The sequence below is a fragment of the Chelonoidis abingdonii genome, chromosome 14 (assembly GCF_003597395.2).
Source record: "Chelonoidis abingdonii isolate Lonesome George chromosome 14, CheloAbing_2.0, whole genome shotgun sequence".
Taxonomy (NCBI): Eukaryota; Metazoa; Chordata; order Testudines; family Testudinidae; genus Chelonoidis; species Chelonoidis abingdonii.
In genome coordinates this window covers 4,914,084-4,933,707 of record NC_133782.1, presented here as the reverse complement: position 1 = coordinate 4,933,707, position 19,624 = coordinate 4,914,084, and the positions used below count along the sequence as shown (strand labels likewise).

At 49.9% G+C, this 19,624-nt stretch overlaps 2 protein-coding genes across 2 annotated transcripts in view; both read right to left on the bottom strand.

Moving 5' to 3' along the window:
* Window positions 1–4,680: 4,680 nt before the first annotated feature.
* On the bottom strand, window positions 4,681–11,790 carry C14H20orf204 (chromosome 14 C20orf204 homolog). The gene is made up of 5 exons (XM_075072423.1): window positions 11,776–11,790; window positions 11,359–11,499; window positions 10,817–10,885; window positions 8,296–8,448; window positions 4,681–6,975 (listed from the first exon to the last, which is right to left on the bottom strand). Exons 1-5 carry the CDS (start codon window positions 11,788–11,790, stop codon window positions 6,826–6,828), a joined length of 528 nt encoding a protein of 175 aa, XP_074928524.1. The 3' UTR covers window positions 4,681–6,825.
* Window positions 11,791–17,760: 5,970 nt separating this feature from the next.
* PRPF6 (pre-mRNA processing factor 6) overlaps window positions 17,761–19,624 on the bottom strand; it is a 35,571-nt gene continuing 33,707 nt past the window's right edge. The window contains exon 21 of the mRNA XM_032766258.2: window positions 17,761–19,285. Within this exon, the coding sequence (XP_032622149.2) occupies window positions 19,133–19,285 (153 nt within the window). The 3' untranslated portion in view covers window positions 17,761–19,132. The remainder of the gene's footprint in view (window positions 19,286–19,624) is intronic.

The following is a 19,624-nucleotide window of genomic DNA, read 5'->3' as shown; positions in this document are numbered from 1 at the left end:
GCTCTGGGGAGCCGAGCTGCAAACTCTGCCCATCCCTGCCACCTCCCAGCTGACTTTGCTGGGATGGAGGGGAGCACAGGGTGAAGCGCTGTTCCCCGCTGAGATGCCAGCCCTGTCTGGGCGTACGTACAGGAGGGAGCTGTGCTGCTGAAGGAGGCTCTAGGAGTTACAGGGAGGGGCACGGGATCCCTGCATGGGATTCGCACACCCGTTGGCATAAACTCCACCCCAGCTCCAGGGCCCACGAGTTTGACATCCTTGCACAGGCTGCAGTTGCCACCAAGCGGGAACCCCAGACTGTGAGGAAAGAAAACGGACCCAGCCGCCATAGACCGGGACAGGGAAAGCACAGGCAGGCAGAAGGGGCACAGTATGAGGAGTGTGGCTGGAGACAGAGGGTCAGGTGTCAAGAGGGAGCTAGTTTGGTGAGACACCTGGCGATCAGGACCGCAAACTATTCCCCAGGCTGCTGCCAGCCAGGGGATGCTGCTCTGCCAGTAAAAATCTCTTTCCTCCAACAGTGCCGCAGCACTTCCTGCTAATGACACTGGGCCAGGGTGGGGAAGGGGCAACTCAGCAGTGCTGCCCTCTCGTGATTTTGTCACAAGCCTGGCGATAACTGATTTTCCTTAAAGCCCCAACTCCTGGAGGCAGGTGATTGTGGGCGACACTCACCTGCCTCTCTCTTTTATTTTTTAAAAGTCACCTTCTAGCCATTGCCTGCAAACATGAGCCGAGGGTGCCCTAAAGGCTCAGGAACCAGAAGGCAAGGCAAAAAGAAGCCCTCCTTTTTTTAGATCTCATGATTTTTAAGCCTTTCTGGGGCTGGGGTCAGGCTTTTGGAAGGCTCCCATCGGCAATGCCCCTCAGATTGGTGCAAAGGCGCTTCCTCTCTGGTTACAACAGCGCACCAGCCTGTAGCTAGTGAAACAAGGAAGCGCTGGGTCTTGCTGAGGACGAGCCCCGGGCAGCGAGGGCTCGACAGGCCCACAAGGACCCTCTGTCCCCATCTCTGGTGAAATCACACTGACTTCACTCTGAGTGATTTCCCCCGACCAAGAACATAAGGTGGGGGGGGGGAAGGGTAGGGGTGGCAGGCTGGGATCCTCCCCAGGAATCTGAGTTCCACCCTCCAGCAATGCTTCTGGCAGCCCCACACCGTGGTCGCCAGCCACGCTGCGTGGCATAGCTAACGTGGCTCAAGCCTCAAGGTCCTTGGGCGCTTGGCTCCAGAGTCTTTCCAGGATGTCTCTAGCACAGCCTTGCTGCACAGCCCTCTCCTGCCACCTAGCGTCATGCAAACGCCCGGGCCAGGCTCTGTGCTCCACCCCCGTTGTTCTCAGGCTGAGCCTGGCCAAGGGCCTTGGCTGGGCTCAGGTCTCCAGCCCGAGTGCCCTTTGATGGACGGGTGCGCAGCAGAGGATGCGGATGGACCACGGCCGTCCCCCGGCCGATGCAGAGCCAGACAGGCCATGGCTCTGGATGCCAGTCTCCTGCCTTGCTCCATGCGCAGGCCTGGCCCCAGTGCGATGGCTGCAGAAAGTCCCCAGTGGGGAGCGGGCCTGGGAAGGAGAGTGACAGCAGGATTAAGAGAAGCCAGTTCTGCCCCCCCTGGCCCCACACTAGCTCACCAGCCTCAGTGGTGAGCTAACAGGTTCAGTGGCGCTGAACAGGTTCAGCTGGGGGCAGCGTTTGGCCCCCGGTGCTGGGAGCTGGACTCAGGCCTCGGGAGGAAAAGTCCTCTCGCAGAGGGGCTGCGAGCACTTTGCAAACAGTTAGCTGGCTCAGCAGGAAGGGGAAGCTCTCTGGGGCACGGGCCAGGTCCTTCTGTGCTTGTACGGCACCCAGCCCACGTGGGATCCTGAGCAGGGCCTCTGGGAACTCCCTGCCCCTGAGTGTTAAATAAAGAGAGATTATCCCCATTTCACAGCTAGGAAAACCCAGGCAGGGAGCGAGGCAGGAATTTGCCCAGGGTTACAATGAGGGCCAGTGGCAGAATAGGGGGGAGATGCCTTCCGGCCCTGTTCACTGCTTTAACCACTAGCCGATGCTCTCCCTGCTTGCTGGGGGCAGGGAAAGTGCATAGGAGGGAGATCACTGTCTCTTGAAGGGGAGGGGTCATAAGGAGGAGCCCCTTTCCCAACAGTTAGTTTGGGTACTAACCTTAGCCACTGAGGCAGCCTGCGGCGTCGGGACTGGGGGGGACGTGGGGTTGCCAGGGCACCGCACAGAGGCAGGGCAAAGGAGGGGGCAGGAGTGCAGAGACAGAGAGGGGTTGGGGAAGCCAAGGAACACATGAGGGTAAAGGGAAGGGACAGGGAAGGGCCTGATGGAAATGGCTGCCAGCTGAGCTCCTCTCCAGCCGGCCCTACTCACCTGCTCCCTGCTGAAGCCGCTCAGTGCACTGACTGCAGGGCTCTTAGGATCAGGCCCAGAGGGGCGAGATGGAGCCATCGCCATCATGTTATCACACATCCTCCAGTGCATTGGCAGTGGCTGGGGGCAGGAGAAGGCAGAGGCCAAGCCTGCCACGCCCATTAACCCCCTAGCAGCAAGTGGGTGGGCAGGTTTACATGGGGGCCGGTGAGGAAGGAGGCTTTGCTGGGTCAATCATGAGCAGCCCCACGGGGTCCCTCAGCCGCTCGCAGCTGTCGCTCCGGTGTGGGCTGACTCGAGAGGATAGTCACAGCCCTTGCCTGAGCCAGCCTCCCTCACTTGGGCAGGGTGGTGTCCTGGAACAAGGGAGGCTGGCTCCGTTCCAAGTGGATGGGCAGCAGCATGCTGGCCATGGACCACCCAGCCCTAGATGCTGCTTTTCTGACCTGCCACCTCTCCAGGAACAACACAGGGGCTCCATATTTATTCACCCGGTCTGGCTCCTAACAAGTTGGCTCAGGGTACATGCCATCCTTGCTGGAAGAAAACCAGCAGAATCATTTGCATTTCTACAGTTCCCTCCAAGGCAGTCTGGGAGAGGTTCACTTAACACTGATCAAGGGATTTATTTCACCCAGGGTATAACTAGCCTGCGGACCCCCCGCCACAAGATAGCACTGAGGCCAGATGCCTAGCAGGGTTCAGACCAGGATCGGGCATTGATAGGGAACTAAAAACCACCCAGGGTTTTGAAAGGGATCTAAACCTTCATGCTTCAGCGCATGAGCCAGTCTCTAACAAACCGGCGTCAGGAGGAAACCTGCCCCATGGGCAGGTTTTCCCATTCCTGCCTGCTGCAGTGTTCTTTGCACCTTGCTCTGAAGCATCTGGTTCTGGCCAGAGTCAGAGACAGGATACCAGCCTAGAGCGGCCCCTGCTCCAAGTTTGTATGACAAGTCCTGCGATTAGTATCATACCTGCTTTACAGCAAGAGAAACTGAGCTTGACAGGCTGAGTGGCTTGCCCAAGGCCAGCCAGCTGCAGAGTCAGGAACAGAACCCGGCAGAGTGATTCTGCCCAGCCCTCTGTTCTAACCGCTAAGCCAGACTGCCACAGCTGCTCTAGGAACTCCAGCATCAGCAGCAGTTGAGGCTGTGTCAGCAGGGACTGGTGTGGGAGGTGTGAGAGGCATGGGATGCGGCTTGCTCTCCCGTAGCGATGGTGGCTCTGGAGTAGGGGGCTCATGGGCCTGTGAGGCACACAGAGCACACAGGCCCCTTCTCTGAATGCAGTGCCACTCACCTCTCCCTCATCATCCAGGAGTTCAAACAAGGACCGAGAGCCAGGAGATCTGGCTTCTCTTCCTGGGCCTGCTACCAACTCTGCGAGTGACCTTGGGCATGTCACTTTGGGGACATCTCCACAGCAAGAAACACCCTGCAGCAGTGAGTCTCCGAGCTATGGTGCTAAAAATAGCTGTGCAGATGTTCCCACTGGGGCTCTGAAACCTGGGGAGCGGGGGGCTTTCAGACCCCGAGCTCCAGCCCAAGCAGGAACACCTGCACAGCTACAGTTAGTGCCTTAGCGTTGGCCTGCGTCTGTAGGCTCGGGCTCTGAGATCCACCGCTGCAGGGTTTGGTTGGATGATTTTTGCAGTGTAAACATACCCTGGTCTCTGTGCCTCAGTTCCCCATCTGTACTCCAGGGATAACAGTACTTCTCTGCTCCCAGGGGTGTTGTGAGGGTGAACTCCTTTATGCCTGTGAGACACTGCAGTGAAGCAGAGCCATAGCTGTACCTACACAGGTCGCTGCAAAGGGTGGCTGTTGCAGCAGAGGGACCGTGCCCGCAAGCAGCACCACAGAACAACTGGGAGTTGAACGGGATGCTCTGAGGAGTCTGCTCCACCTCCGGCAGCCAGCAGAGGGAATTCTAGTTTAGTGATAAAATCTGGTCCCCAGACTGAAGAGCCATTGACGATATTTTTGCAGCAAGGACGGGAAAAGATGGCAGTAAGATGTGATTGCAGCTCAGATAGGCCAGACCTGCACTACCTTTAATTCAACTGGCATAGCTAAAAATAGCAGCCAAGGCATCAAAGCCTGGACTTCCACTCCAGCCGCACAAACTCTAGAAGAGAGGGGGGAATTTGTGTTTTCTAGATAAAAAATCCAGAATCAGTACGAGAAGAAATTTTATTGTCAAGCTTCTGAGAAGCTGCAAACAATGTGGCATTACACCCAAGAACTGAAAGCAGGCACAATGTGTTGGTAAGAGAAAATTTGTTATTCATGAAAAAAACTATCCACTCCCCAACCATGTGGGCTTTTTTAATTATCACCATTATGGCATTTCAACATTGGCTATACGGGGGATTTATGTGTTTCCAAAGCTCATGGATTTGAAGGATTTTCGCCGAGGTTTTGTTCTGGTGCGTGGAAAACACGCTCCTTTCCGATGCTGCTCCTTCGGGGAGGCTCATGTTTAAATGTCAGGCAGCCAGTAAGTAAAAGGACGTTTCTTTCCGATCTCTGCTCACCGCCTGTGACGTTCACTTGTCTGCGCTAGGCTGGCTGGGCACTGCTCGAAGAGCTGCAGGTGCTCAGTGAATCTCAGACCAGCTCCTCCTGAACTCATACTCACCACTGCTGTAAAAGGGCCTACTGACTGCAATGGAGTGGCAGTCCCTAATTCCAGGGGAGAATTTGGCCCGTGGTGTTGTGTTTCTGACCTGTAGATACCTTGACCAACAGCCTCCTGTATACGTAAGGGCTTGGTTGCCACCAGGTAGGATGAAGAGTACAGCAATGGCATTATCCCATGAAGAGCAGAGAGGAGATTCATAGGCCAAAAAGAATGAACTACTGTGATCAAACACTTTTTACTCCACTGGCCATGGACACAGAGTGATTTGAACTGCTGCCCTCTAGCATCACAAGCAGGAGCCAAGCCCCAGTGCCACCTCACATACATACAAGACTTTGCTCAGCAGCCACTGGCTAGGGTGTTCCTGAATGTCCTAATGCACCGCTAAGCATGAATCCACAGCAGGTTGTATCCTCTGGTGAAGCTAATGGGAGCAGCTCTTCCTCCAGGGCTGGAGCCCTACCAGTATCAACTGGTTTTCTATAACTGATTAAAGGGCCTCTCTTCTAGAAGCCTCTCTTCTAGAAGCAGGGGATTTGTTTTGCTGGTAGGAAGAGGACAGTAGTTACAATAGCATAAAAGATGAGCAACTGAAGGCTGGTTTTACATCTAGGCAGCACAGCCTTCCCCTTAGCACCACGAGGCAACATCAGTTCAGACCCAGAGGGAAGAGCACCACTTGCTGAATCATCAACCCCACCTCCTAAAGCACTTTGGCTTTCCCTTGTCCTCTTGCAGTGTCCATCACAAAGAATGATGGGAAGAGAAACCCAGCCCGGGAGGAGATACAAGTGATTCTCAATTGTCTATTCATCCTGGTTTTTCCAGGAGATGGTAGCAGCTGTAGAAAGTCCATTTCATTCTCCGCACCAGCCTGTTGAGTGCAGGTTGGAAGAACAAGGAGACAGAGCTAGTTCAAAACCATGGAATGTCAGGGGGATCTAAGATTGCCTAGACTACTTGCCACTATGGCTACCATGCCCAGCCTTTCCTGAAGCACTGGCCCTTCGGGAGCTAGATGGCTTTCTCCCAGTAACTTCCGGGGTATGAAGACAATATTGCATGTCAATGAACAGCCCCAGGAAAGCAGCAGACACCATCTCAAGTGGTGCAGTTGTAACCCACACATCTCCTGGGTGTGGTGCTCTATCCCATCTAGTGGCACTGAGACCACTTAAAGAGAGAGAGAAAATGAGTCTGCTCTACTGCCTTAGCTAACAGCCAATTGGCTTTTAGCTCATGCGGTAGAGGCTCATGCAGTAAGCACCAGAAGTCCCAGGTTCAATCCCCCCCACCGACGACAAGTTTGTCAGTGTTACACAGTGCAAGAGGTTTCCTAGCAGACAAGAAGCATTTTCATAATTCGGGAGCCTCCTCTTACTCTATTGCCCTCTTCTTTCACTGCCTGCTTACTGCCCTGTCCTTCCAAATTCCTAACACACAGACTCGCTGGAGCCAAGGCCCCCACTGTGGAAACGTCCAAGAAAGTTTTAATTCAGAATGAAGGAGCAAATTCTGTTGATGCCACTCAGTTCATTTCAGGGCTGAATCTGACCCTCAGTATTTGCTACCTGGAACAGTAGCAGAGCAGGCCATGAACAGAAGATGTGTCCCTCTCCGATCCCCACAGAGAAGAATGGGATGCAATGGAATGCCTGCTTCACCCAACAGTAGAACCAAGAAATCAGAAGGAAGGAGTTTCCATGAAATCGGTGTTGCTTACTGGCTAGTACGGAGGTCGTGGTACAATCCCAGGTGCTCAGCATCCATGGGGAGAGCACCATGCACTGCTTCCTACTGACCCTATGTGTCCCAGTCCTTTGAGTGGAGAGAGAACAGCTTCTCCCAGCAGGTGACCAAGTTTTCCACTGTTCGCGCTATCATCTTCAGCTGCTTTCTCCTGTTGCCCTGGCTTCTGTGTTGCGGTTTCTCTGTAACTGTTGACAGACTCTTCTGTTCGCATGCAAAGAAAGAAAAACAGTCACTGCAATGAAAACTATGGCCTAGATACAGATGCCGAACAGGACAGAGACCAGTTCCAGGCTGTTCGTACCCCAGGAGTATGTGGGGAAAAGCAACGGGGAGGGGGATAGCACTGGAAAATGAGGGTCCCCAAGCATGCGTGTAACCCACTGGCGAGGGTGTGGGACCTGTAACACACACTTCCCAGTGGGTTGCGTGCGCTCTGCTGGATACCGGGACACTCACCCCAATGGGCACATGCACATCTGGCAGTACAGGAGAGAAGCCACCTGTGAGGTTGTACCATCAAGCATCACCCTCCAGAGAGGGTGGGTGCATTCCAACCTGGTGAAACTTTCCAAGTAAAACTTCCAACGGGGGGGATAGGGCATGGAGGGGTTTCTCCTATATATCTATATCTATGTCTATTATATATATATATTTCAACAACAGCCTAGAATCCTCATAAATAATCCCAGCATTAGATATTGGCTAATTAATGCAGACCACACACATCTAGTATGGATGAAAGTCACTTGGTAAGTGGAGAAGACACAAGATCTGTTCCCCAGATGACTTGAAATGGTTCCGTCCCCCAGGTATCAGTCTCCATTCATAGGCATTCCGATCAGCTATTCAGACCAGTCAGCCACATTCCCCAGTGAGACAACATGAAATAAAATAGCTTCTCTGACAAATTGGGTGGGGGAGGGGCAGAGCCAGGGATTTCCAGAGACTGTGCCAGGTAACCTGAGTTCATCGGCAGAGTCTTGCACAAGGGCATCAAACATCTGAATAGATTCCCTCAGCTTGGGCTTTCCCCCACGACTCTCCCAGGTGAAGAGTATCCATTAATGAACTCAGCACTAGTGCCAGATAGGGAGAGGGTGGCTATCAGCTTGGGGTTTCCCCAGGGCTCTCCCACAGGCGAAGGCTAAGGGAATTCATTTCAGACCACAGAACAGCTCAGTGACAGTTCAAAGGCATCATTTCTGGGGAGACCCTGGATCTTGCCCCAGGCCTGCATGTGCTGCTCAACAAAGACAAGGCGGGTGAGGCAATATCTTTGATTGGACCAGCGTCTGGTGGTGAAAGAGACACACCTTCGAGCTTGCACAGGCCTGAAGAAGAGCTCAAAAACTCGTCTTTTTCACCACCAGAAGTTGGTCCCATAAAAGATATTACCTCACTCACCTTGTCTCTCTAATATCCTGGGACCAACAAGGTTACAACACTTAAACTTCTTAACAAATGGTTGCTATTTTTTGCACCATGCCAGCTGCGTGGCAGAAGAGAAAAGCAAGCCCCGACCTTGTGGATTTTCTTGCAGTTCTGTTTGGTCACAGATTCTGTGTTGCTGACCACCTGCATCACAGCCACTACTTCAGGATTCCTCCAGGGGCCTCTGACCATGTCCCTGAGAGACATGCTCATGGTGGAGATAGACAGCAGGATTTTCTGCTCCTGAACAAAGAAGGATGCAAAATCCAGATGTGCAGAACCAACTCAAGCAGAAAACACTATGATTAAGTAGAGGAGCCAGTGCTTGCTTAATACAAGCTCGGAGGCCCAGCATCTTAGATCACTGGAGTAAATAGTGCCCTAAAATATAGTCATCGCCCCACCCTGCCAAAAAAAAACAACAAAAAACACCCTTCTCCCACTCTGTACCGTAATGCCCACTAGAATACAGCTTAGGGAAGCTGTTCTGCTGACCACTTGGGGAACAAGACATGAGGCTGTGGCCACAGGCAGTGTCACCATGGAAGTGATACAAGTGTTACCTGCCGCCCATCTACCTGCACCGCCACGTTAGCACTGCTGCTGCCTAGCAGGCTCCACCCCAGCTGCTAAAGAGACCTGCAGTCTTTCCCTCAAAGGGCGGGTCATGGGCACCATTTTTTTGATGACCCCCCCCCCCCCCCACACACACACACACTTCCCCTTGTTTGAATACAAAAGAAAAAGCCTCGGTTATTAGCTACAACAAACAGCAAACTGAGGATTTTGCTGTTTGCTCTGTTCTGAGTTCCTGCCTCACAGATTTGTGTAGCTAATAACCGAGGGCTTTTTAGCTACACAAAAGCTACGGGGCAGGAACTCAGAACAGAGCAAACAGCAAAATCTTCAGGTGTTAGCAATAAACCATGTGAAAGGTAGGGTGACCAGATGTCCCGATTTTATAGGGACAGTTTCGATATTTGGGGCTTTGTCTTATATAGGCACCTATTACCCCCGCCCCCGTTCTGATTTTTCACACTTGCTGTCTGGTCACCCTAATGAAAGGGGCACATAGCACAATGAACTGGTTAGTGTGTCTGTGCTCTACTGCCTCCTCCTGGATGGAATTGTAACTGCTCCAATAGCAAATGGCAGTTCGGAGTCTCTTGCTGTAGCCACGGAGCTCTGAGGATCCCTGGTGTACAGCACAGTGACAACACTGGCTATGGAGTTGTCACACCAGGGTCAAGAGTGAGACTGGAACTTCTGTGAGTCTCACACACTTGTGGCTGGGCTTTGTCTAGCTAGGGGAGTGTGTCGAACTGGCTCGAAAGCGAGCGTCGGTCACAATTTGGCTGTGTCTCTGCTGCCACGAAATCCTGAGTGGCCATGGCATGAGGGTTAGTCACTGCTGGGCAGTTTGGGTGGCCACTCATGCATTCCCACAACATCTGGCTTGCCGTTAGTTCAGGAATGGCATGGGCTCACCTCACCAGTGCAACCTTGCGCATGTGGGGCATAGGAAGTCGCGCTGCAGATGTCATTTTGAAGAGTGCCCCGCTCCACCCCTGCTTGGGGGACCTTGAACGCATGGTGTGCATGAGGTCACATTGCACAGATGACACCATTTTGAAGAGCATGCCGTTCCAGCCTTGCCACGTGATCTTGCATGCACTGGGCATGCGAGGTCACAGCAAGAGGGGTGGAGCAACGCACTCTCCGAAATGTCATCCCCTGTCCAATACTGGACAAAACCACCTCTAGTTTTGTCTCAGTCCCCGACAGGGAACAAACCAAGAAGACGACTCTGCAGCTTAAAACCAGACAAATGGCTTGCCTACATGCATTGCAGGATGTCCTGATGTGTGACCCAGTATTGTACAGACTCACATCTCAGCCGTCCACTCTCTTTCTCACACACAAACACACACGTTCAATGGCCAAACCTGTGTGAAAACAGGAAGAGAACTCAGGTCACCCTGTTCCACATACACAGCCAGTGCTCATAGACTTTAAGGTCAGAAGGGACCATTATGATCATCTAGTCTGAACTCCTGCACAATGCAGGCCACAGAATCTCACCCATCCACTTCTGTAACAAATCCCTAACCTACGTCTGAGTTATTGAAGTCCTCAGATTGTGGTTTGAAGACCTCAAACTGCAGAGAATCCTCCAGCAAGTGACCCGTGCCCCAGGCTGCAGAGGAATGCGAAAAACCTCCAGGGCCTCTGCCAATCTGCCCTGGAGGAAAATTCCTTCCCGACCCCAAATATGGCGATCAGTTAAACCCTGAGCATGTGGTCAAGACTCACCAGCCAGCACCCAGGAAAGAATTCTCTATAGTAATTCAGATCCCAACCCATCTAACATCCCATCACAGACCACTGGGCATACTTACTTGCTGATAATCAAAGATCAATTGCTAAATTAATTGCCAAAATTAGGCTATCCCATCATACCATTCCTTTGAGCTAAAGGAAAGTACTGGCTGTAAGCTAGCGGTACAGGGCTGATGACCCACAGTTGAGCAGTCCTGATTTCATCTAGTACAGGACGCTGGTGTACAGCCCCCACCCCCACACAAAAGCACATTGCAGAGAAACCATTTACCTTGTTAGAGAGGCAGGCTGGGCCAGCTCTCTCCCTCCTTGGTGTTTCAGCAGATTGAGTCAAGTTTTTCTGCGTAAAATAAAAGGATTACAAGCTGCTCAGCTTTGGGCCTTTCTCCCCGGCTCTCCTGAAGTTACTATCCCGTGCTCTGTGCACAGCACAAGCTCTATGCGCTGGGGAGAAGAGACCCACTGAACTGAGCAAAGCACCCCATGAGGCTCTCTGGCGGGCTTGATAGGGGGAGAGTGCTCCTTACAAAAATCTCCTGGCACTTTTCATGAGGATGCTGTTGTCTTGGCAGCTGAATTCCAGGGGCACTCTAGGTGCGCGCTTCCCATTCGCAGGGAACACTGTTATATTCCACAATGCCTAAAGGCCCAGGTGGGATGGACGCCCTATTCCACTGGGTGCTGTACCCACATCAGCGAAGCCACAGTCCCTGCTCCAAAGGCCCTATGCTATCTAAGACAACCTGTGCCACATGGCCAGATAGTGACATTTTTATACCCGCCCGCCTGCCAGGGATTGTCCGCTCCACTCACCAGGTTCTGGAGCTCATCAAAGATCACGGCTTGGTATTGCCGCAGGATTTCCACAATGCTGCACTTTGCCTTGCCCTTGCTCAGCACCGATACAAGCAGCAGCAGCAGCAGAACAGCACAAAGGAGAGTTCTGGGGAGAATCTAGATGGGAAAGAACGACTCAGCTTCAGCATTGTACACTAGTGCCAGGCACTGGAGACCTGCCTGCCCTTTGCCTTGTAGGCTGAAAGGAAGCTGGTTCACTTGTGTAGTTTAAAAGCAGAATGGTCAGCTGTACAGGGTGGGGTCAGCATGGACCCAGACTCCAGAAGTGCATATGGGGAGCTCCTATATAAGAAGTGGAAAGTATTAAGAGTGCACTGGACTGCAGTATAAGTAAGGTATCCTTCGGGAATACATGTCCCCGGGTCAGCTAACCAGGTTGTGCAGCATTCCCGACAGATTTGGACTTTATCAGACCAGAGGAGAGGAAACTCCAAAGCTGAGAGGCCCACCTGGAGAACACACTCCAGCACTTCCTTCTCCTTTTAGAGAAAAGGAGCTTCAGTTTCACCCCAGCTTGCTGCTCTGGCAGCATGGGAGAAATGCAGTCTTAGGTAGGATGGTCCCAGGCCATTTCAGGGTCAAATCCAAAGACTTCATTTAGAATTAATGGCAAAAGCATCTCTGTCCTTGGAGAGGTGATTTTGTGTGTCCAAACAAAACTGGGGGCAGCTGTCACAATGGTGCATAGGGACAAAGGATGCCTGAATAGGCAGAAGAATGGCTGCTGTGTGGGAAGCCTATTTTGTCACATCTTAAAAAGATGCTGAATATAAAATACAGGAGCAATAAAATCCAGGGAGACATGGTCTCTTGTGCAATTGTTCTGCACTGGGTAGTTCTGCACTTGCTCCAGCTTTTCAAAAAGTTCCTTTAATCCAGGTGCTCAGTGGTCTCACACAGGAACAAAACAGATGCTCTTGATGGCTAAATGTGTGGGGGGGTGGAAATAGCCTACGCAGGTCTCTGCTTGCACTGGTGCAGCACGGATCTCTAGGCAAACCTTCAGGCTTCATGCTTTCCAAGCAGTACTGAAGCCAGCCACGGCATAGCCCTGAAGCCAAAGCTTTGATATCTGAGACTGTTGAGTGGATGAAGTAAATAAATTTTATCTCAGTGCTTGTCCTGTCTTTGAAAAATCAATGATCCTCAGACGCGTCAAGGGATGGTGTAGGTTCACTTCCTTCTGCCCCAGCGAAGGGAGTGGAATTTCTCTTTGGGTGTGGCAGAATCGTCTCAGAGAGCCAGTTGCACAGTTTTGTTTTCTCTGTACATTTCTCCAAGAGACGGGAGATATCACTCCAGAGCAAACTTCAACACAGCACAGAAGATATAAATAACCCTCAAAACCATTCATCAAAATGCCAGCTTCGCTGCAAACGGAATATCCCTTTCTACACCGACACCGGCCAAAGTCTAAGGGTTGCTGCTCAGGAAGGCTTCCCCACAGAGGAAAGAAGGCCTGGCAATTTCACTTGAGCTATTAAGTAAAGGACTCTTTCCATAAATATCAAATTCCGGAACACAGCGACACTTGCACCATTTCCAAGCAGCTGGGACGGGTACTACATTTTCAGTCCTTAATATGTGAAAAAACACAGTCTGTCATTAACAAGACAGGCTGGCTACGCTCTCAAAGGCTGTGACCCGCAATTCTCACAACTCACATGACCAGCCTGGTGGAGGGGTGCCCGTAAGAGATACACGCTTCTGGAAGGAAGACTCTAATGAACAAATCTCGAGAACTGTTTTCTCTTAGTAATTGGCACTGTTCAGAGGTGGAAAAAGTTATTATAGTTAATCCACATGCCTGGGGATTACTAATTCTCTCTCCAAGACAGTCTGAAGGCTTTGGCCCCTGCCCCCCTTACACACAAACAAAATGTCAACAATTGGCATCACTTAATGTTTGTTAGTAGCATCCAGGAAATGCTCATTCTGGGTTTAGAAGTCACCTCCTTCCATGGAAGGACCAGGAGTTATTTGTAAGGTTAAGAACAGGTCTGTGAACTGTACAGGCAGCTGGGTACAAAAACTCAGCATGTTAAACTGTGCTTTGCACACGCCGGAGGCCAGGGGCTAATCTTTTCTTTCCTGGCCTTAATCCTCTAGCAAACACTGACAGATAAGGGAAATCACTAGTATTGACAGAGCACTTCCTGGTGGCACATGCTCTAAACTCAGCGCTCACTGATTGAGGCACAGAATCTGCTTCAGCAGAAACCACTTTGGTCCCCACACACACAGTGTCCTGGATTGCACTGCCCCGCTAAGTCTGCCGGGGGCCTGACCCCTGTGGCTTGGGGTAGCTTGGAGGGCAGACGGGGTCTGGCTGGCTCTGCCTTACACCTCGCAGAGGCACATGCAGACAAGCCCGAAGGAAATGGATTTCAACACACTGCTAATTAAGGCCAGAGCTTTCCCCCTCCGCCAACGCACCGATTTGTGCGCACTGCAGGGCTAGGATTTTCTCTCCCCTGCAAACGCGTCTCTCCCTGGCTCGGCTGCCCCCGATCACAGCAGCTGGCTGGTGCTTTGTGCTCTTTTCACAGGGCTGGACGAGCCCCCAGTGACCCCCCACCCTCAGTATCTACACACGCCCACGCCGGCTCCGTGCAACGACCAGGTTCCAGCCATGAGCCCGCACCAGGACCGGGTCTGTGTGTGTGTGAGTGAGGGTGTGCGGGGGGGGGAGGGGGGGTCCCGGTCCCTCCCCTTTCCAGAAACAAGCAGCCGCTGTTGAAAAGCGGGAACATTTACAGGAAAGCCTGGCCCGGGGCGAGCGGGGTTTCTCACAGTCCCTGGGGCCGGTGCTGAGTGGGAATTTCCAGTTCCTTCTTCTGGATCTAGCTGGAATCGGTGCTTCTTCTTTGGGGGCGGGGGGGAACCCCATGTGGTCCCCAAAAACCCTTTCAGCCCCCTCCCCCCGCAGCGCAAACTTCCAGCTGTCAGCTGCCGCTGGCTGGGATTAACCCCCTCCCCGGGACACTCACCATTTATCGCTCGCGGTGCCGATCCCCACATCTGCAAGTGCCCGCGGTGGGAGGCGAGGCGCCCAGCTGCATGGTCCCTGGCAGTCCCTCCGAGCTCCAGGATGCCCGGCGCAGGGGACCCGTCTCATCCGGCGCCCCTGCCGCTCCCTCTCCTGCGCTGGGCTCCCCTGCTCCAGCTGGGTCCCAGCATTTGAACTTGGCTCCAGGATCTAATAGTAGGAGTGGGAGGGGATAAAGCGCTCGCGGCTGTAGTCCCACCCCCACCTCCCGCCACCCCCAAATCCTGCCTGACCGGGTTATCCCAGCCGGAGACCTGCACCTGCCCTCCCAGAGCTGGAGGAAGGGAAAAGGGGGCGGGAGTGAAGCAGGCTCTTAAAGCCTTGAGAGGGGGGTAGGATAATATCAGGAGATAACTTGTTTATAGAGGAGATGGAGAAGAGAGTCTCTGCCTGGGAGTGGAGGGTCAGGTCTGATTGCTCCGTTCTACAGCACAAAGTGCTGGGAGTCAAGTCCCATCGGGCAGAGGATGGGATTTTTGGGGTGCTCATGAAGTACCTATCTATGGAGCAACAAGGGCAAGTCCCTTCTGGGTTTCAACTGAAATTTCAAAGCGTGTTCCATGTATGTACATTGCCAGTACTGGACAGGGCTATCACACTACAGGTAATAACTAACCATCTCCCTTCCTAAATGTTTCAAACACCACAACCACAACCACCTCCAGAAGGTCTCCTGAAAGCCAGTCTCAAACTGAAGCACACAGTGCCAGGCATGCACAGGTCAGGTAAGGCTTCTAAAACACTACAGAGCTACTACTGCTGAAGACAGCCATGCCTAAGCCAAGCTGCCAGAGGTTTGAAGATGCTGAAACACATGCAAGAACATACACTTGGGAGTTCTGCTTTGGAAATAAGGCATTGGCTCCATCCTTCCTCTCACAGAACCATCTTTTGGGGCTGAGAATTATTGCTGTGGAGCTAACTGCTGTGACCGCAGATGTGGCAAGCCAGACTTTTTGCTTTCAGTTTCTACTAGCAACATGTTTTAATCATTAGCAATTTCTGAAAGTGGATCGAAAATGGAATTAATCTACTTTGGTGTTCATAACTGCACTTTGTACTATAAAATCATGTTGCTAGACATCAATTTATAGAACTTAGTGTGAGTAGGCAGTGTGAAATGGTTAAGACACTTGAGCACTATTTACACACACAAAGAGAGGTTAAAAAAGGTACCTTTGGTGGCCTCAGATGAATGAGCTCAGAATCTTATTTAGAGTGTGATGTCAGCTAAACCTAACAAATTATTTCACCGTGATTTTTACAGAACAAATTCTAATCTAAAGATTTGACAGCAACCAAAAGCATGCTAGGCATCTAGATATTAATAAGACACAGCCCATGCCCCAAGTTTACAATCTAAGTTCATACATGATGTAACAAACATTAATGGAACAACAAAAAAGGAATGAGTTAATAGCAATAAAGAGTTACTTGGCAAAGGAGAGGGCACAGAACCATGAAGCAAAAATGTGTGGCTTTTAGTAGGGTACCTGAATAACCCAATTCAATTCTTAGACATCTTGGCAGAACTGAGCCTTCCAGAGGGATCTGAGAGGGGAATAGTCTGCTGGATCATTGATTGAAGCAGGAGGAACTACGTATACTCAAGGACACCCCACTGAAGGTTGGATCCGGACATGTTTATTGTGCTCTATGTGCATATAAATAAAATTTACAGATTCAAAAATCCATTTTCAAAATGTTAAAGATATCTAAAAACATTAAGCTGGTAAAGGGAAGGGTCCATTAAAAAAAGGCATAAAAAATTATGAGATTTTGAAAGATAAGGTGAAAGGTAGAAATACTGGGTGGCAAGAGGAATTTCATGCTCTAAAGGAAACAAATCCACTTGCTGGTACCTAGCCCTCACATCCTGATCCTTTCAATACCCCATTCTGTGCCTCAGAGAGTACATTTACTCTGAAGGTGAATTTTTGCATTAGTATGTTGCTACATTTTATGCTCTTTAAATAAAGTTCACTCCAATCTCATACAAAGCCTGAATGAATGGACTTTGTGTTGGGAACAAAGCAAATGCAGGGAAGGATGGAATTCAGCCCTCAACCAATGGGCAGCATCCCAACCCTCCAAACCCCTCTCCTTTATTTTGGATTTTCCCAGGCATTGGATCCAACAGCCCATCCCCAGCCCATTCCAAAGCAGAGTGTGAAAACCCCACTGCATTCCATCCAACACAGCCTCACTGCAGGACTTAAGAGCCAGAGAGGGCTTTACAGGCCCTCTGTACCTGGGTGACCACAAAGCCCAAGTTTGCTGCCCTGAGTACTATTGTATGTAGATTGTCTAGCACATTTCCAGTACTGTGGCACTTCCTAACCAAGAGGAACAGTTCCATCTCCAAAGATCTTACAATCTAAAGAGAGAAAGGACAGATGAAAAGACAGGGAAGGGTCATCACCTGTAAGCAGAGGATAGGTCAGGCTAGGCCCCATAAGTATTCAATACAGTATGTAAATGCCATTTGTTAATCTATGCAGTAACCATATTGGTCCCAGGATATGAGAGACACACGGTGGGTGAGGTAGTATCTTTCATTGCACCAACTTCTGTTGCTTTAAGCTTGTGTCTCATCAACAAAAGTTGGTCCAATAAAAGATCTCACCCACCTTGTCTAATTTGTTAACACATTTTTTTCAAGCTGACCCCTTGCAGAACCATTATTAGTTTGACCCAACTCTGGGAATCCTAGTTAAACTATCCCCTTATCTCTATGCTCCCCACCCCAACAAATTAATACCCCTGTTCCCTCCCAGTACGGTTAACCCAGACTAACCCCTGCATTCCCTATGCAGAGAATCTTCATTCTCCCTCTGCACCAGTCCCCATTCTCCAGTGACGGAAAGAAAGTCACTGTTAGTGATGGAGAATCTCTTGGGATAGGGGAGGTCCTCCCTCTCCATGCTGCTTGCCCTAACAGCTGCAGGCCTGAGCCTTTAAAAGCTTACAAGCCCCCAGCACACTAACGAGATATACTTTTCTTAATGAAGGTGCAACTGCACATGTTCTCACCAGCTACCTGAGAGACAACACCTGGCTTCATTTTGCATTTATAAATCAGGAAGAAAAACTTTCATCATAAGTGGCCGTTCCTTAAACAATGTGGCACTTAAAGCAAAAGAATATGAGAAAGCTTGGCACACAGATACATTCCTCACACGGGCATCTTTGTAAGGAGTAGCTGGCCTTTCATAAGGTACCCACCCACTAGTCAGATCCAACCACCCTGCATTTACTCTTTGACATGCAACAGTCACTGCAATGGAGGAGATGGTGGTCAAATAGAATTCAAAGCGAAACACAAGACAATTGTATTTTATAGCATCCCATTACATCTGTACAGTTTTCCAGGCAAGTGACAGGTTTTCTTCAAACAACATTCTATGATGATATATACTTAAAAAAAAATCACTATATCCTAGTATACAAATGCTATTAAATGAAGTTGGAGACATTTGTATTTTTCAGTTGATGAAGAATAAAATAGATACAATCTCTCTGGAGGACATTTCTTTTCACTCAAAGGAGGATCAAGAGAATGAAAGTCACCCCTTTGGGTCAAAAAATGGCACTGCTCATAGCTTTAGACAACTTTACTCATGGAACCTAAGACAAGGGGCTGCAGACAGAGAGATGTGCTCCAAGATCATCCCAGCAACAAGCTAGTTTCTCCATCTGAGTTTGAAGAAGTTTTTCATATCCATCCATCCTGGAGATCAGCTTCAGCTGTTAAAGCACATGGCTTCTTAATGGTTCTAAGAATAAGGATTTTTCCTTTAAAGAGCCTCGAGTTATTTTTACCATGTTGTTTTAACACTACTGCTGTAGTATTAAAATGAAATTATTCTATTAAAATAATATGCTTATATTATACATTTAAAAATTAGAGAAAATATCACTAAAAATAGGTTCTGGTTATTGGATTTCACAAAATGCTCAATTAAGAATAGTTTTCAACAAAAATCTGACCAGGATTCTATCCCAAAAGTTGAGGAGGCAGTTCCAGTCTAGCTTTGTCACACCAAACATACAGTTTTGCCTTCCGTTTCTGCCACCACGCCCTTCCTTCCACCCCAACATTCCAGGCATGTCTTTCAGCGATAATTGTTCTTTGGTTCCTAGTTCTTTAAGCCTTTGCATGCTTAAATATCAAGGAGACAGCTTTGTTGACAAAGAGTCATCATTAAAAGGGCCAAACACCAAGAAACTGAAGGCCTGGTTGACAGGAAGAGAACTCGAGCCAGGGAAGACACCAGAGAAGCTGCAAGTCATCAGAAAGTAATCAAGTAATAATTAAGGTTTGAATTTACAGAATGGGTTCAGACATCCAAATGAGAAGGCCCATCAAACCTATGCAAAATGACTCAGCACCAACACCTGCCAGCAATGTTCACAGAAGACATTACAACACAAACGCATCTGATTATGCCACACCACAGACTGCAATGAACAGTCTCAAGCACTACTGCAGGAGTGGAAGGGACTGTCTCCTCATCATAATATTTTTTCTGGAAAACCAGTGGTCCTCATTTGTTCCACCAACTTCCTTTGTTTCCTCTAAGCGATTGCGTCACTGGCAGGGTTGAGGGTGTTGGAAACATGTATAGCAAAGGGACCATGTCCTGCAGGGGTGATTGATGCAGCTGAACACAGCATATTCTAGAAGGCATTTTTAATTTTGGCTGCCACAACTACTAGGATCTCTCCAATTTTTTTCTGCCAGTTCTCTATGTCCTTGGACACTTCACACCACAACTCTCCATGGCGGGGCTCAGCATTCTCACAGCGCTTCTTCACCTCTTCCTGCTGCTCCTACAGAATAAGAAAAAACAACAGGTTGGGACTATCTTAATCCCACAATTCTTTCCCCTAGATGAGTAAGATGGTCTTCAGATTCTACCATTCCCTCTAATGCATTGGTACATTGTGCTGAAAGTTAAGCGCTTATACAGACCATTAAAAAAAAAAAAAGAAAAAGAGGTGGAAATCAGGGTTAGGAATAAATGAAGGTTAAAGCTTGGCAATAATGGCAACTGTTCTGCTTTGCAAAGCAGCCCAATGGGCTGCCAAATTATGTTTGGTTTTCCACCATCTACCTTTCCCCACATTCTTTACATAGTTGCTCTTCAACAGAATCTTAAGATTTGTTTT

Bases quoted from the DNA above. Each gene is read 5' to 3' on its own strand.
- C14H20orf204 (XM_075072423.1), bottom strand. The intron at 10,886-11,358 runs GTGAGTGGAGCG...TATTTTACGCAG, and splicing joins TTGATGAGCTCCAGAACCTG to AAAAACTTGACTCAATCTGC. The intron at 6,976-8,295 runs GTCGGGGCTTGC...GCATGCGAACAG, and splicing joins ACTGCAAGAAAATCCACAAG to AAGAGTCTGTCAACAGTTAC.